The following is a 17,350-nucleotide window of genomic DNA, read 5'->3' as shown; positions in this document are numbered from 1 at the left end:
GAACTGCGGGCGGGCCCCAGCTCGCCACGGGGAAACGCAGAAGAAATGCGATCTTGATCCGTTCTTTCTGCTTTGTTTTTGTCTCCTCTTTTTTTTTTTTTTTTTTTTTTTTTAATTAAAAAAAAAAAATCTTTCTTTTTTTCTTCTTTTTTTTTTTGGGGGGGGGGAGTTGTTGTGGGAGGGAGGTCGTCGCTTTTTATGACAGCGAGGGCACAAGGCGAGTGAGGAGGCGGAATCATCTCGGCAGCCGCTGCATTTTGTGTGGAAGCGGCTCGGGGGTTCATTAATATCATTAGCATTTAACCCTCTCCCGGCCCCCTCCCCTTCCCAGCGCGGGGTGACGTCAGGAGTTGGGGGGAAAGCGAGGGAAGCTCAGTGGGCAAGGGGCGTCCCTCCGGCCCTCTCCCCTCCCCGCCGCTGCCTGTCACAACCTCTGCCGATATTATAGGGGCCGAAGCCTGGAGCTCAAAGCGCAAAGTCAGCCAGTGCAATGAACTTCTGGAAACCTTTCCCTTTTTATACCATTCAGTTTCTGAGAGGCAGAGACAGCCTCCTCTGACGCCTTTTCCCCTCTTCCATTATTTTTCCAGGCTCTGATCTCCCTGCTCGCTGCACCGAGGCGCTCGGCGCAGAGCCCCACTCCCCATCCTACCTTCTCCTTCGCCTCATTGTTGTCCTGGCTGCTGTGGCTCTCGCTTGCCTTTGCTGTGGCTCTCACTTGCCTTCCAAGAGCGCGGTGGCGAGCCCACTCGCATCCCCCTACATCCTCCCGGGGTCCCGAGAGCATCTGCTCACGGGGGGAGGGGGCAACGACAGACCGCGGACTTTGGGTCATTTCGTTGCCTTTTTTTTTTTCCCCTTCTTCTTGCCTTTTTTGCCTTTTTTTTTTCCTCTTCACACACCGTCCCCCCGTTCCCCCGACTTTGCCACGTCCCCGCAGTGCATCCCCGTCCCTCCGGAGGACGTCGTTGGGGAGCGGGGCAGCTGCGAGGATGTGCCGGTCCCAGCGACGGAGCCAGCAGTGAGAGCCTGAGGGAGGCACCTGCCCGGCGAAGCAGCCGCACCGGCGGCGGTGGGGGGGTGGGACACGACGACGGGGGGGCATCGCACCCCCTCGCCCCGGCGCTGACACTTCGCCCCGAGTTTAACGACTCCCGGGGGCTTCGAGCATGAGCAAGCCGGCGGGATCAACAAGTGGGTAATAACGCGGTGGAGGCTTCGAGCATCGGCTGCAGCCCAGCCTGAGGAGAGGGAGGTGGAGGGGAGGGAAAAGGAAGGGGGGGTGGGGGGGTGTTGTTGTGGTTTGGGTTTGCTTTCCCCCTCCCCGGTAAAAAAAAAAAAAAAAAAAAAAAAAGGAAAAGAAAAAAGGAAAAAAAAACCAAGAAGTGTAAATGTCCATTCGGATTGGCAACGAATGTATGGGCTTGGAGCTGCCCCGGTGGAGTTTGGGCCCAAGGCTCACAACAAGCCGCTCTCCAGCTGCCCACCCCGGCTTTCAGCACAGGAGCCCGGGGTGGGACAGCGAGCCCCGGGGAAAGGCAACTTCGGTGGCGGGCAGGGGGCTCGTCCCGCCGGGGCGCGGGTGGTTGTCTGCGGGTCTCCGGTACTGGGGTGGAGGGAGGAAGGTTTGGATTTAAAGGACCTTAGGGAATTGAAACGTGCTGCTTTTCTCACGGACTTTATGCAATCTTCTGCGACATAATAATTTCTTTTTAAGAGTTTGAAACTCCGGTCACGGAATCGCGTAAGCAACTCTATTGAAGGAGGATTTAAACGCAATGCTTTGCACACCATTTCCAGTTACAACAAATAATCCTGCAACGAGGAAAGCAGAAACAACTTAAAAGTCACATTTTCCTTAATCCTTAATCCATGCACCTCATAACTGGGGAATTTAAAGCATGACTAACCGCTCTTACAGAATGGCTCAATTCCTATAATCCCAATGGGACTTTTGGAGTTTGTAATATGGATGGAGTCAGTAACAAAGGGGGGGCAAAAATACTCAATCCAATTTAATGTCTGACAAGTGATGGATCGGACAGTTATTTCCTCTGCGCTCCGGCGAGCTCCCGGGGTTGCGGAGCGGCGGGGAAAGGGCGGCAGAGCCGGGAGGGACCCGCCGCGGTACCTGCCACCGGCCGCCCCCCGCCAGGCCCGCGGCCTTCTCCTTGCCGCTGCCTCCATTATTTTGACCCTGGTCCGCGCTTTGTCCACGGGGACAGGGAAGCCGGGACAGGACGTGGAGGGTGAAGGTCCGCGGCGGTGGGGCCGGCGGGCAGGAAGAGGCCGCAGCGTGGAAGTGGCGAGGACCCAGTGCTGTGGCCGGGATGCTGCCGTTTTGGCCTGGGATGGCTTGATTTCTTCCCCCGTGGGGCTGAGCGCGGCATTTTTCTTCGCCAGTACCCTCCGAAGGGGGGGGCGGGGGAAATATATATCTATATGCATAATAGTGGGACGATGGTGGAAGAGGTAAAGGGCGTAGGGGAAAGGGCAACGGCAAAACCCCAAACCTGCGGCGGCCGATGCTGCTTTCCCGCCGGCTACATTGCTCGAAGTGATCGGTAAAACGAGGGGAGCGGGATCGGGCCCCTGGGCAGCTGCGCCGGGACGTTGCAGGGGCTCCGGACAGGTTTCTGAGTGTTGGAGAAGGGGTAGGAGAGGCCGGAGAACCTCGTCCCCAGAGGCCGGCGGAGCTTCTGCCGGAGACATTTTGCGGACGAGAAAGCCCGCAAGGCTGGACCGCGCCTCCGGTCGCAGCGAGCTGGGCCACCCCCGGCACCGCTGCTGCTGTCCCTGCTGGCTCCTACCCCCCTCCCGACATCCCTGGGACCGCCCGAAAGGGACCCCCAGGCCTGCCCCGGCCAGGCCCTACGGGTATGTGTACAGGCGGGGACCACTCTGGGCCGGAGCCCGAATGCCACCGGCCTCGGCAGCGCACGCAAAAGCCCGGGCCGCTATCCCGGGGCCTGGGCGCCCACCCCGGGGGTCCCGGGGGGAGGTCCCAGGCAAGGGGTGCTCCGGCCTAGCTTTTCTGCCCGCCGGTGGGCGTCTAGAGATGTCAGCGGCGATGTCTGCCTGGGTGGTAACAAGACCCCATCCCGCCGTCCCCCGAGCCCAGACTAACTTCTTTCAACAACCTCTGATGGTAATTACAGTAATCAGGGCTGCCATATATCCTTTAAGCAATTATGACACACAAAAAAAGCCCCCAAGGACCCCCTGTCGTGGGATGTTCAAAACGGTTTCCCAGCTGAACAGAAATTCCATTTTCTTAGCGCTAAACTTCTGAGACGAAGCGGTACCTCGGGGAACCGGAGCGCTTTTAAACAGAGTTAATCAGTTATCTCATGACCCCGTGTCAAGCTTACATTTTTCTCTTCCCACCCCCTGCGCTGCCTCTTCCCCGTCTACTTGTTTTATATTTTGCCCGGCACGAAAGTTTTCTCACAACAGCCTCCGTGGAGTGGCGATGGGGGGGAAGAGGAGGGGGTTGGGGCAGGGGGTAGAGAGTGGCCAGGATTGCGGGCGGGCTGCGGGGTGGGGGGCTCCAGCCTCTCCCTCCGCCTCGTCGGGGACCGCGGGGCTGATCGGACGGGCCGCATTGCTCCGATGGTTGGGAGAGTGGTTATTCGGGGTCGGCAAGGTGCTGCAGGTGCTGGGGTCCTACCAGTGGAGTGCGTGGACGTGTGAGGAATGTATACAAGGCGTGTGAGCACGCACAGCGCGGATAGGTACAGAGAACACGCACAGGATTTTCGGAAAGCGGTTCGCAAACTTCAAATCCGTCTGGGGAAAACTGTGCTGTAAAACTGACCCCAGTTTCTTCCCTCTCCGCCGCTGCTTTTAACACCGACCAAGTCGGCTGGCCACAGGCCGGTGGGAGAAGCGGGGAACCCCGCGATCTCCTGGTGTCCCGGGTGGCGGCCCCTCGGTGGGCTCCCCGGCCGAGGGAAGGGGGACCAGAGAGTGGGAGAGGGGTGTCCCCGCAACCGGGGTGCGCCAGGGCAGGGCGGCGGTGCCGGGCTCCGCACCGGGATGCATCAGCGCTGCACGTACCGCTCCAGTGTCTCTCCTCCCACCCCCCAGCCTGCCCCTCCTCCTCTTCCTCCTTTGTGTGCGTGCGTGTGGACCCTCTCTCTCCCCGTGGATGCTAAGGGCTGGAGAGGGAAGTCGAGCGCTTTCCCCCGTTGGCATTGTGCGATATCCGAATTCCCATGCTACACTTTTTGACGGGTCACTGGTGCCCCAATAGGCAGGTGGCAAGGAGGGCTTGTAATTACACACTCCCAGAAACCGTGCCTTGGCCCCAGCCCTCCTCACGGGCGCCTACCTGCAGCTCCAAAGCCGCGGCGAGCTCGCAGGCAGTGAGGCGGGGGCGGAGGGGGGCTTCCTTCAGCTGCGCTCCTTATTAATTGCGCAAAAGTTTTCTATTCTTTAACCTCTTTCCCTCCCTCCCACCTTCCTTCCCTCCGCCACCCCTCCCTCTCGCAGTCCCTAACCTAATCCCCCGTCCCTCTCGCCGTGTTGTGTATAGCAGCTGTCGGGTTTCATTTAGGGGAGAAGCTGGCAGCTTGTGCTCATTGGAGGCAGTCAAACGAGTTTCAATGGGCAAAATCATTAAGTTAACACTTTATCTAATGTGTCTATTGTCTGCCAGCAGGCATTGTCTTAGAGCCTTAGCATAGACATGTCTGAAAGTATCTCGGACTCCTAAATTCTCCAGGGAGAGAAAGGAGCCCCTGCGGCCTGTTTCTATTTCTCCCCCACGCACCCCCAGCACCGCACTGCACCGCACGCTGCCGCTTTCCCCTTCCAGTCCTCATTCCCACCCGCAGCCGCGGCTCTCCCTGAAACAATTCCAAACAAAGATAGGGGCCCCGACTGTTCTCCCTTGGAGTTTGAAGACTAAGGTTTAGTGAGAACTGAAGTTCTGGTAGGAAGGAAGGAAGAAGGCTATTTGAGGGAGAAGAGAGAAGAGGAGAAAAGAAGGGAAGGGAAGGGAAGGGAAGGGAAGGGAAGGGAAGGGAAGGGAAGGGAAGGGAAGGGAAGGGAAGGGAAGGGAAGGGAAGGGAAGGGAAGGGAAGGGAAGGGAAGGGAAGGGAAGGGAAGGGAAATAAAGTAAAAAAAAGATAAAGGAATAAAAAGAAAAGGGGGGAAAAGGAAAAAGAAAAAATAAAAATAATAGGAAAAATAAAATAAAAAAAAATAAAGATAAAAGAAAAAGAAAAATAAAGAGAAAAAGGAAAACGAGAAAAAAAGAAAAGCAAGAAAAGCCAAAACAGGCAGAACCTGAGCGGGGGTTTGGCGGGTTCCTTGCACCGGGCTGCAATAATGTGTACGAGTTTTTACTTTAGCCCAGAGCTTTGGCAGTTCCGGGCAAAGCCAGGCAGCGCCCGGCAGCCGCGTCCCCGTACAAAGGCGAGGCGGAAAGTTTTGCGGCAGGTTTTGGGGTGAAGAAATGGCACGTCTGGTCTGCAGCAGAAGCCAGCCCCCTTTTGCTGGGGTTGCTAGGCGGGAGAGGAGGTTACTTGGCTTCCCGGTCATTTTATTTTGTTTTGGTTTATTCTGTGATTCGGTCTCCTGACTGCCCGGGGAAAGGGCCGTCCTCTGCTGAGCGCCAGAAGGCAAAAGAAACGCCCCCCTCCCTCCCCTAAACACCCCCACCCCCCCGCCTCTGCATCCCCACTTCTAGCAGGCAAGTCTGCTGCTCCCGCTGCTGTAATCTTCCCTTCCAAAATGGGTCTTGGCGATTATAGAAGATCCAAATAAACGTAGCGGGGCATGAATAATGCTCATTGTCGAAAACTGACACTTGCTCAAGGAAAAGAAAGTTGGCTATAAAATCACTTCATTATTTGCTTGTACTGCGGCTCTGGGGCTAATCCCTCCGGAGGTCAGATTGCTGAGCGCTCTCTCTCTCTTTCTCTCTCTCTCCCCCTCTTTGCTTTCAGGTCGCATTTTAGACATCCCTTGCAAAGTGTGTGGGGACCGCAGCTCCGGGAAGCACTATGGGGTTTACGCCTGCGATGGGTGCTCGGGGTTTTTCAAGCGGAGCATCAGGAGGAATAGGACCTATGTTTGCAAATCGGGAAACCAGGTACGGGCAGCAGCGCGGTGCCCCCGCCACCTGCACCTCTGAACCTGCACCTCCGATCCTGCACCTCCCCTGTAGCCCCCCTCAGCACGCACCAAATCCTCCCTTCCCAGGGGGTCCTGGGCCGAGGCTGGGGTCCCAACACGTCCCCCTGCCCTGGGCCGTGCAGTCACAGCCCACTGGGGAGGGCAGAGGTATGCCCAAGGAGGGAGCCGGGATGACGACGGTGGGGGTGCTAACTGCAGGAGGAAAGAGAGGGGCAGCCCCTCGGTGAGTCACGATCCACAGCTGGCCGATAGGCAGCCGACATCATTCCCACCCAGGCGGGGCTGCTTTTCCCCCTTCCCACTGAGCTCAGTTCCAGCCCTGGACCACCGGTCGGCGGGACGCAGAGATGGAGAACCGGGAGGGGGGCACAAAGGACTGGGGCGACCCGAGGGGGAGGCGCCGCAGTCGCTGTCTCGGGTGCTGAAGGTGGCACGGCCCGGCACGGCCTGGCATGGCACAGCACGGTCGTCTGCGGGGCCAAGCACCCCGGCACGGCCTTGCCCTGCACACCCAGGAGCGGCCCCTCCGCGCCTTCTGCCTCCGCGGGGAGGGCTCCGTGTGCCGGTGGGCGAGGGAGCTGCTCCCCCCGGCCGACGCTGGCTGTGTGGTTGCAGGGAGGCTGCCCGGTGGATAAGACGCACAGGAACCAGTGCCGGGCCTGCCGCCTGAAGAAGTGCCTGGAGGTCAACATGAACAAAGACGGTACCTGCTCCCCCTCTCCCGGGGCCGGGCCCTGCTCTGAACCAGGGAGTGGGGTGTGCCCCCATCCCCCACCCCGGGCCCCTAATGACCGTATCTTCCCCTGGCAGCTTCACCCATTTGTCCCCAGACGCCCCTTCAGTGGGTGGCACAAAATTGTGGGGAGGGAATCATAGAATCATTTTGGTTGGAAAAGACCTTCAAGATCAAGTCCGACCATCAATCCAGCACCACCATACCCGCTAAACCACATCCCCAAGCATCACGTCTAAACGTTCTTTGAACACCTCCAGGGACAGTGACTGCACCACCTCCCTGTGCAGCCTGTTCCAATGCCTGACCACTCTTCCAGTAAAGAAATTTTTCTCAATATCCAACCTAAACCTTCCGTGGCACAACTTGAGGCTGGGAAGCCCAGCCCAGCCCAGCCCAGCCCAGCCCAGCCCAGCCCAGCAGCATGGGGTACCCAGCGCAGGACCCTGCAGTGACCCCCTTGCCTCTCTCTCCTTGATGCCCCACAGCAGTGCAGCACGAGCGGGGTCCCCGGACGTCGACGATACGGAAGCAGGTGGCCCTCTACTTCCGTGGGCACAAGGAGGAGAGTGGCAGTGCCCCACACTTCCCTGCCACCGCCCTGCCAGCGCCTGCCTTCTTCACCGCTGTCTCCCAGCTGGAGACCCACAGCCTGGAGCTGGCTGCTGTCACTGGCACCCCAGAGAGGCAGGCTCTGGTGGGCCTGGCACAGCCTACCCCAAAGGTCAGCCGCTGCCTCAGTCACTGGTGGGCCTGTGGACCTTGCTGCTGAGGTGCCGGCAACCTGCCCCTGGGTTGGACGTAGCAAAGAGCAAGGCTTGAGGTCTTGCTGGTTGTAGTGAGGTCTCTTTTGTTATACTCCTAAAAGCTCTGAAGATACAAAGGAGTAAGAGGCACTCTGCAGAAGTGATTGGCAGGACTGACTGATAGACTGCTCTGTACAAACCCTACATCCTTACGCCCTCCTTCTGCTTGGAGGCCACCCACAAGTAAATTTTAAACCTTGTTTCATGAGGGTGAGCTGCAATCACTGAGTTTTCTTCAGCAAAATGACCATAGTGGTATAGTCCAGACAGTAGTACTGTACTGACCAAAGCCTGCAGCTTGTCCACACAGACAGAAACTTGTCTAGGCTGGCTCTGTGATTCTGGCTGTGACATTTCATAAGCAGCTCAGTGGACTCACTGCTGTGGTCTCAGCTGCACAGGAATTGGTCAGAAGGTGACACTTTAACCCTTTTGAAATGGCATTTTGTATATTTATAGCACCTAGATAATCAAAGAAGAGGAAACTTAAATAGTTCTCCATTCCCAGAGTTGGTAGCATGGGAGAATCCATCATCAACATGATGCCAACATACAGCTTTATATTATAATTTTGGAAACTACAGAATCAGAAATAATGTAGGAGGAAAACACAGCAGATGCTTCAATACCTAACACCATTCTGACCCTACACACCCTTTAGGTAGCTGTGCTTAGCTCTACACATCTGCTTGTGGCCTGCTGCAGTCAGGAAGATGAATGAAGGTTAAAGCTGGGTGAAGGTTAAGGCTGGATGAAGGTTAAAGCTGGGTGAAGGTTAAGGCTGGATGAAGGTTAAGGCTGGATGAAGGTTAAAGGTGAATGAGCACTGACTGCTTTGCTGAGCAAGGCTGGAATGCTAAACCAGCTTCTAAAGCACAGGTTACAAACTATAAATTCTTAACCAAACTTGTATTCTTCTAACTCTGCTACCAGAGGATGACACTGCATTTTGATACTTTCCCACCCCCCTTTGCTGTAATAACTGCATTTTCCCTTCCATCTCCCCTGGAGAACTGTAGTGCAGTTGCCTGTAGTGCAGTTCCCCCGCGGGAATGAGCAGCAGAGAGCAGTTTGGAGTGAGCCCACTGAAAGCAATGCCCTCTGCTTGCAGAAAAAGAGAGTGCACATTGTACTGGGCATGAGCAGGGTGCACTGAATGGCAGCTGCAGGAGAGGGGAAGATGAGGCTGCCTTGGTGGCACTGTATGAAGTTGCTTTGCTTTCTTTTTTGACATTAGTACCCACATGAAGTCAATGGCACCCCCATGTATCTCTACGAAGTGGCCACTGAATCCGTCTGTGAGTCAGCAGCCAGGCTTCTGTTCATGAGCATCAAGTGGGCCAAGAGTGTCCCAGCCTTCTCCACCCTGTCCTTGCAAGACCAGGTAAGGCATGTGTGGTGGGAGTGGCACCAGCATGGTCTGCCTGTTAAAGAAAGCTCAGAGTTCAGATTGAGCCCTGCACCTTTAAATCCGTAACGGATTTCAACAGTTCTGAAGTTCAGAGCAGTTCTGCTTGTGGGACAGTTATGAAATGGGGAACATCATCCTGCTCTGCTATTTTGAGATGAGGAGTGCTTAGTTAAGCATATGGCCTAAGGATATGACTAAGGTGATTTTTGAAGACCTCCCCTCCCCTCCCCTTCCCTCTCTTCTCCCTCTCCCTCTCCCTCTCTCTCTCTCTCCCTCTTTTCCCATTTACTTAACATTTTTTCCTTATTTATGCTGGCTTCAGTGAATTTCCAATCATATCAATATGGTGGAAGCAGAATTTGGCCAGCCCCCAATATTTTTCACCATTAATTAAAATATTTCCTAATTGGTCTTGTTTCCCCCTGTGACAATTTGCCTTTGCATCAAGTGACTCATAGATGAACCATACAAGCTGAAACAATTTCTTAATGACTTGATGCTCGATGAGGACTGGGTGTGCTTTGTATAATGCACTAATTTAAGACACCCCCCCACCCCCCCCCCCAAAAGTAACCAGGAAGGAGGGGAAAAAAATCTATGTAAACCATAAAAGATGTCTAATACTTGAATATGATAGAGCCAATTTCTCAGAATGGTAACTAGAAATGTTGTGCCTTAGATGCTACACAGCAGTCATCAGAGGAAATAGCTCTTTCCCATGGATGCACATTGCAATTGTTGATATGCAAACCCACATTTTGAACTGAAAGAGCTTCTTAGGCAACCAGTACTGCTTTCTGCCTAAAGGTGAACCACGATGGTCACAACGTGAGGTGAAGCTAAGCTACACTGAAATGTTCCTTTTTGCAGCACCAGATCCACATCTTGAAATCCTTGCTGTGAAATTAGGCAAGTGGGGGGTGCTGCTCAGCTCTGGCTGCAGCATTGAGGGAGCAATGAGATAGGGCTGGTGGGCTGCACAAGCTGGCAGGGAGGCAGCAGTTCCAGTGGGGCAGGCAAGCTGCTCTCTCACGTTGTCTTCTGCTGCCACTACTCCTGCGAAGCACCAGCTCTCTCACACTGAGCAACCAAAGGAGCAGGTCCAAATGTTAGGGATGAGGAGCAAGCTCAGCACATGAGAAGAGGCTGGGTCCATCTCTAGACCAATGATGTCACAGGAGGCTCCTTAGGTGAAGGCTTTACGTGATACAATATGGATGCATTTTCCACAAGGTCATCTCTGCTAGAGTGCAGACAGGGGAACAGCAGGATGTGGGAGCAAGGGAGGTCTCCACTGCACGTGACCAAGCATGCCTCAAACACCCAGGCTGCTTATCTGCCACAGACTGTTCTCATTATCTTTAAGTATCTTGCACTCTCATATTAGGGACTAATGTTGAATTACATAATAAAATCCCAGCCTCTCCTTAACACCACCTTGACTTGCTGTACCTCCTTGCAAACCAGCTTCCTCAAAACTCAGAGCTTCTCAGCTCTAAAGCTTTAACCTGGGCCACCTCCTGCATGATTCCCATCATATTCAGGAGAGCTGGAGAAGAAACAACTCTGACTGTCATCACCTTATTTAATGAACAATCAGACAGTTGGTTTTTAGAACAGTGCCACTGTATGATTTCATTTGACAATGGCCCAGCTGTAAATGTCTGCATTTCTCTTTTGGCATCCCTGACATCTGCTCAGGGAGAGTCTAAAACATTTTCCTGGATGTTGCTTTTATTTGTGGCCTTCCTAAAAGGAAAGCTTTCCAGGACTCTGTGACAGTTTCATCTGGAAGATAAGGAAACAAGTAGAAAGCAATTTGCTGACAAAACACACTTCTGAAGATTGCTGTGTCACTGCTCTCAGGAAAACAGTGGCTGTGTCCCTTCCTTGGCTCCATACAGCTAATCCCATCGTGGACTGGAAGCCACACAACAAAAATGCCACACTTCAAGTTCTGCTGGCCTGCACACCTGCCCAGCTTGTCTGTAAGGCAGGCTGGCCCAATGCAGGTCACCCACAAAAGGTCATACTTACAGACTGGGGCTGAGAAGCAAAAAAAACAGCCTTTCAGGAAGCCTGATAGTTCTTGTTTCTTTGAAGGAGTGTGACTTCAGCAGGAATTATTTTAATTGGTGGGTTTACAGACTTAGGCCTAAGCATGAAGAAAGCTTCAGCTATTGGAATAGTCTCTTATTTCTGAAGTCTTCTGACTTTAAAGACTTAGTGAGAAAGAACATATGAAATAGATATCTTCCAGGAACCACCATTCATTACCATTGTATCTGCATGAATGAATGACACACAAAAAAAGTTTGACAAAAGCAAATGAAAGGCTGGTGAATCATTTCCTATGTCCTAAAGAAACCTGCACATTCACCAGGCAGGATTATCAGAGGAGGGGCTGAGTTCACAGGCTGGAGCGGTTAGGAGACTTACAAGCAGGTTCAGCTGCTCTCAGAACAGAGCTGGGATGGTCATCACACCCTGGACACCCCCTTCCTATTTCATACAGCTTCCAGTACTGTAAAATCCAGTGTCATTATTTCAAACAGAAATATTTTCCTGTCACAATTTCTTTAGGTTATGTAGAAGTTCTGCTGGGCACAAACTGCAGTGACAAGCTGGGAGCACAGGCTCTGAGAGCTCCTTCTCCCACCACAGGGTGGTTTCAAACTCATGGTACTGCTAAAAGGTAGCACACAGAAGAAGGATTTACTTTCACTGCATTCTTTCTGCATCATCTATTAGTTTCACTTATGTAAGGAAATCACAGAATGATAGGGGCTGGAAAGGACCTCTGGAGACCATCCAGTCCAGCTACCCTCCTAGGGCAGGTTCACCCAGACTAGGCTGTACAGGATCACATCTGGGCAGTTTTTCAACAACCCCAGAGACAGAGACTCCACCACCTCTCTGGGCAGCCTGTTCCATAGATGCCCTCAAGACTAAACATCCCTGTTCTGGCTTTGGCAGTCTGCATTACCATGTCTCCTCTTGTCTCTTCTTCAGTGCTCCACCACACTCAGAGTAAAGAAGTCCCTCCTCATGTTTAGAAGGAACTTTCTATGGTCAAATGTGTGCCTGATACCTCTTGTTCTGACACCTGCCCCCTTGAAGTATTTCTAAGCATTGGCAAGATTCCCTCTCAGTCTTCTCTAGGCTAAAAAGCCCCAAGCCCCTCAGCCTTTCTTCATGCAATGACTAATCATCTCTGCAGCCCTTTGTGTGTCAAGCAGTTCCATCCTTCTTGAACTGGGAATCACAGAACTGGACACAGTAGTCCAGATGAGGCCTCACCAGACTCTTCCTAGACTTCAAACAGTCTCCTCCTTATTTTCTTAAGAATCTAAACTGCTAATACTTTCAGAGACCATAGCAATACTAACCCTTGTGGTTTGGTTTTAGTTGCTTGGGTTTTTACCTGCTTGAGTTTTGGACAACCTCTTTTCACTGCATGGAGCCACCAGATGACACCTTTTGAGGCCACTGCAGTTCTCAGCCCCCAGATCTCTCTCACCCTTTTGAGAGAGATTAGATCCCAGCAATGTGTGTGCAGCACAGCATGCCTTTGGATGAACTGGGGACCCTCCAGACCTCTCTTAAGACTAGTTGGTCTAGGCCAACAACCCATAGATGCCCTCAAGACTAAACATCTCTGTTGTGGCTTTGCCAGTCTCCATTACCAGCAGTCTTGTCTCAGATGCACCACTGCCTCTCCACGGAAACCAAAGGCATTGCCTCCAAACAGAGACAAACACCTCCTCCATACACCCAGGGGATGTACAAAACCTGCAGAGAACTACTGGTGCTGTCAACATAGGTGCTTCTGTTCTCTGAAACAGCTCTTAGTGCCTGGAATTTATGAGGGTTTTAAAGCAAAAAAGCAGGAAAAGAGTTGCCCCTGAGCAGATGCTGTGCTTGAAAGAGCTAAAGACTTGCTCAGTAAGGAAGGGGTTAAAGCTACACTTGTGCTCTAAAGCAGTGCTCCTTACAGAGTGGTCATTTCAGGTCTTGTCCAGGATTTTCTTCACAAATCCTACCTTCCCAAGGGAAAGAAGGGTAATCCCTAGAGAACCATAGGAGAGTACTCCCTCAGCTTCTAGGACAGATCTGTGTGCCAAGGGAGAGAGGAGAGAGCTCAGGCTGTGCACTGCTGCTACTGAGAGCAAGCTCCTCGAGGCAGGAGCTCCCCTGCCCTTTGGTCCACCACAAGGTGCACAGTGAGCCAACCCCCAGCGCTGTTCTGCCACGCCACAGGCTTATTTCGAGACCCCTTCTCAAACCAACCCACCAAAACTCAAGAGCTAAGAGAAGGGCTAAGGGATGCTGTGGGGGAAACACCATGACAGGCATTTAAAGCAGTTTTTAAAATAACAAGAAATTTACATATTTAAATTGTTTATAAATCTATAAATTATACACTATGTCATATTGTACATCTATTGTATGACAGCTGATGCTTTTGGAAGATGCTTGGAGAGAACTGTTTGTTCTAGGAATAGCACAATGGGCCATTCCAGTTGATGCTAACACTCTACTGGCTGTATCTGGTAAGAATTGCACCATTTAATGACTTTGTTACAAAAATTACCATAAAAATACATTACTGAAAAAAAAGAACAACATGTAAAGAATAACAAATCCCTGCTGAACAATAGAGCATACCTGTCATTTATAAATCTATATTTAAATGCAAATAATGTTGTTTTGTTGTATTCATGACTGCTTGCATTGTCATTTAAATGCAAATTACTGTGTTTGTTATCATCCAAGAGAAGATTTTATATTAACTTTCTCACAATATAGTCAGTTTACATGGAACCAGATAGACAAAGTGTGACAATAGAGTGGATACTGATACAGAGGATTTTTGTCAGAAAGCAGTGTAAAATAAAGCAGATGCCTTTAATATGATTTATTTCATCTGTTTCTGTTCTAGGCATGAACGGTGACAATACAGACTCCCAGAAGCTGAACAAAATCATCTCAGAAATACAGGCTTTGCAGGAGGTTGTGGCTAGATTTAGACAACTTCGGCTAGATGCTACTGAATTTGCCTGTCTCAAATGCATTGTCACTTTTAAAGCTGGTAAGCAGGCAGGATCTCTTGCTCCCCTGAGCTGAGAGCTATGAGGTTGCTACTTTAAAGCAAAACAAATGCTGGTTTAAAGCAGACATAGCTTTGTATCATCCAACAGGTTCCCTAGTTTAATTCCCATAGCCAGCATCACATTTTGAAAGGCTGAGTGCTATGAGGTTGCTCCTTTAAAGCAAAAGAAATGATGTTTTAAAGCATAGTTTCATATCATCCAACAGGTTTCCTGCTTATTTCATTCCCATGGCCAGTACTGCATTTTGAAAGGCTGAGAGCTATGAGGTTGCTATTTTAAAGCAAAGAAATGCTGTTTTAAAGCAGACATAGCTTTGTATCATCCAACAGGTTTCCTGCTTATTTCCCATAGCCAGCATCACATTTTGAAAGGCTGAGTGCTATGAGGTTGCTCCTTTAAAGCAAAAAAAATTGATGTTTTAAAGCATAGTTTCATATCATCCAACAGGTTTCCTGCTTATTTCATTCCCACAGCCAACATTGCATTTTGACAGGCTGAGAACTAGGAGGCTGCTACTTCAAAGCAGGCATAGCCTTGTATCACCTGATGACTTTTCCTGCTTACTTCATTCCCATAGTCAGCACTGTGTTTTGAAAGGCTGACAGTGGGGTGCTGGGGAACTAAAGAGAATACTGATAGCATTAACCCACCCAAGCTGAACCACTAACTGATCTGCTTTCCAGTGCCTACACACAGTGGTTCTGAACTGAGGAGTTTCCGAAACGCTGCTGCCATCGCAGCCCTGCAGGATGAAGCCCAGCTCACTCTCAACAGCTACATTCACACCAGGTGAGTGCTGTCTTCTCTCAGTACTTCCTGCAGGTGCAGGGGTAAAATCCTGCTCTCATGGTAGTAAGTGCCCATGGGGCCCAGGCTGTTACAAATAGATATTGGCAGGCAGCCTGCTGGGATTTAGCATTTCCTGACGGAACAGAATCCCAGAAAAGGTTGGAAAAGACCTTAAAGTTATCAAGGCCAATGCTCAGTTCACCACGAAATGTCCCTCAGCACCACATCTACCTGCCTTTTAAATACCTCCAGGGGTGGTGACTGCATCACTTCCCTGGGAAGTCTGTTCCAGGGCCTGACAACCCTTTCAGTGAAAGAATTTTTCTTTGGTGCTGCTCTGAGGGAACCCCAAACGATTCTCCCTCTGCCCTGGTGCTGCCCTGAGGGAACCCCAAACGATTCTCCCTCTGCACTGGTGCCGCTCTGAGGGAACCTCAAACGATTCTCCCTCCACACCGGTGCCGCCCTGAGGGAACCCCAAATGATTCTCCCTCTGCCCTGGTGCTGCCCTGAGGGAACCCCAAACTATTCTCCCTCTGCCCTGGTGCTGCCCTGAGGGAACCCCAAACTATTCTCCCTCTGCACTGGTGCTGCCCTGAGGGAACCCCAAACTATTCTCCCTCTGCACTGGTGCTGCCCTGAGGGAACCCCAAACTATTCTCCCTCTGCCCTGGTGCTGCCCTGAGGGAACCCCAAACTATTCTCCCTCTGCATTGGTGCTGCCCTGAGGGAACCAAAATGATTCTCTCTGTTTATTCCCTCAGAGCAGGACCAGTGCAAAGGAGGTAATCAAAACTCAAAGACCTTGGTCTTCATCTGCTAGCCTCCCTTAGGAGAGCACAGGTAGCAATCATTTCTAGAATTTGTTGAACACTGGTGTTTGCTGTAAAGTAAAAATCTTTCTTTGGGAACAAACCCAACACCACCACACAAAAACCCAAACCAACTGCAACAACATTTTTCTCTCTGTGGCTCCCAGGTATCCCACACAACCCTGTCGCTTTGGAAAGCTTTTGTTGCTTCTACCAGCTTTACGTTCCATTAGCCCCTCCACGATAGAAGAAGTGTTCTTCAAAAAGACCATTGGGAATGTACCAATCACAAGACTGCTTTCAGATATGTACAAATCCAGCGACATATAAGATGACCTTCACATCAACCATCAGGACGGACAGTTGCGAGAAGAACTTTGACCTATGGAGAATAAGCCTCAACTAACAAAAGTCTACAGGAAGCATAAGCCTGGGAATGTTTAGCCTTTAAACTCATTGACACAAAAAAATATATCCCAGTAGATATGATTCTGCTGCTCTGAACAGAGTGATTTAGATCGTGGAGAGAACGCTTTGTTCTACAGAAAAAGTGAAAAGTGGTTGGAATTTGGCTGCTATTCCTGTTACTACAGGATGGAGGCAATTCAGATGCCAGTCACAGTTAACAAAGACTCTGCTATTCTCTTGTTTAACTGGCAGATCCGAGACAAAAATGTGGAGAGATGGAAAAAAAAATGGTACTTTGGTTTGTTCAGTATTTGGAACTGGGTGACCAAACTGGGCTTCTGTCTAACATGAGATGCAGTGGCCTTCAGAACTGTTTTAAAAGTAGCCTATGTTGGGAAAAAAAAGTTTTTATTATGATAGGCAACATTTAAGACCAGGTTACCAAAACATTGCTTCTGCTGTAACACATCATGAAGTGGCCTTCGGAACTGATTACAAAGTAGCTTATGACGGCAGCTCCGCTCTTCCCGCCAGATGAACTGGTGAGCTCTGATCAAGCTTGTCACCACGCTTTGGTTAACATCTCAAAGACACAAGAGCTTTACACATTTCCTCCCTGACCTTCCCTCCTCCTTCTTCCACGCAGAAACACATTCACACACACACCTCTGAGAAAATAAGTCAAGAAAGGAAGACTGAAACAGCAAAACCAAATACAACGGAGATGAGCGCTTCGGTGACCTGCTGACTGTCCCCTTGGCACAGTGCTGAAACCAAAGGCAAGAGTGGCCAAACTCTTTGTCAATGAGATGTGCAGAGAAGTGAAATGACTATTAGTAATCAAAGGAAAATAAAACTCAATGGAAGGAATTTTATTTGAAAGAAATAAAGGTTGTTGACTGATACAATGCTAACCATTTCCAAACGTCTCCAATGCCTTCTTAGAAACCTCCAGGTTCTAATTTTGAAGCCTTGTTCACCTACACCCTCTCTCACACACACAAGTGTTATAAGCTGCTTATTTGATGTATGGAAAAAAAAGAGAAGTAGGAAAAAAAAAAAACCCCAACAACATTTAAAGATAGCTGCTGTACTCTTCAAAATTTGATTTGGTATTAGGAACTAGCACTGAG

General features: G+C 50.9%; 1 protein-coding gene across 1 annotated transcript; it reads left to right on the top strand.

Moving 5' to 3' along the window:
• The first annotated feature begins 899 nt into the window (after positions 1-899).
• NR2E1 (nuclear receptor subfamily 2 group E member 1) lies at positions 900-17,275 on the top strand. Its single transcript, XM_054174092.1, has 9 exons — positions 900-1,194; positions 5,955-6,100; positions 6,760-6,847; positions 7,366-7,601; positions 8,921-9,067; positions 13,551-13,647; positions 14,037-14,186; positions 14,892-14,997; positions 15,977-17,275. The coding sequence occupies exons 1-9, from the start codon at positions 1,170-1,172 to the stop codon at positions 16,137-16,139; spliced, it is 1,158 nt and encodes a 385-aa protein (XP_054030067.1). The 5' UTR covers positions 900-1,169; the 3' UTR covers positions 16,140-17,275.
• The last annotated feature ends 75 nt before the right edge of the window (positions 17,276-17,350 follow it).

The sequence above is a fragment of the Dryobates pubescens genome, chromosome 28, assembly GCF_014839835.1.
Source record: "Dryobates pubescens isolate bDryPub1 chromosome 28, bDryPub1.pri, whole genome shotgun sequence".
NCBI lineage: Eukaryota > Metazoa > Chordata > Aves > Piciformes > Picidae > Dryobates > Dryobates pubescens.
This window is presented reverse-complemented; position numbering and strand designations above follow the sequence as displayed.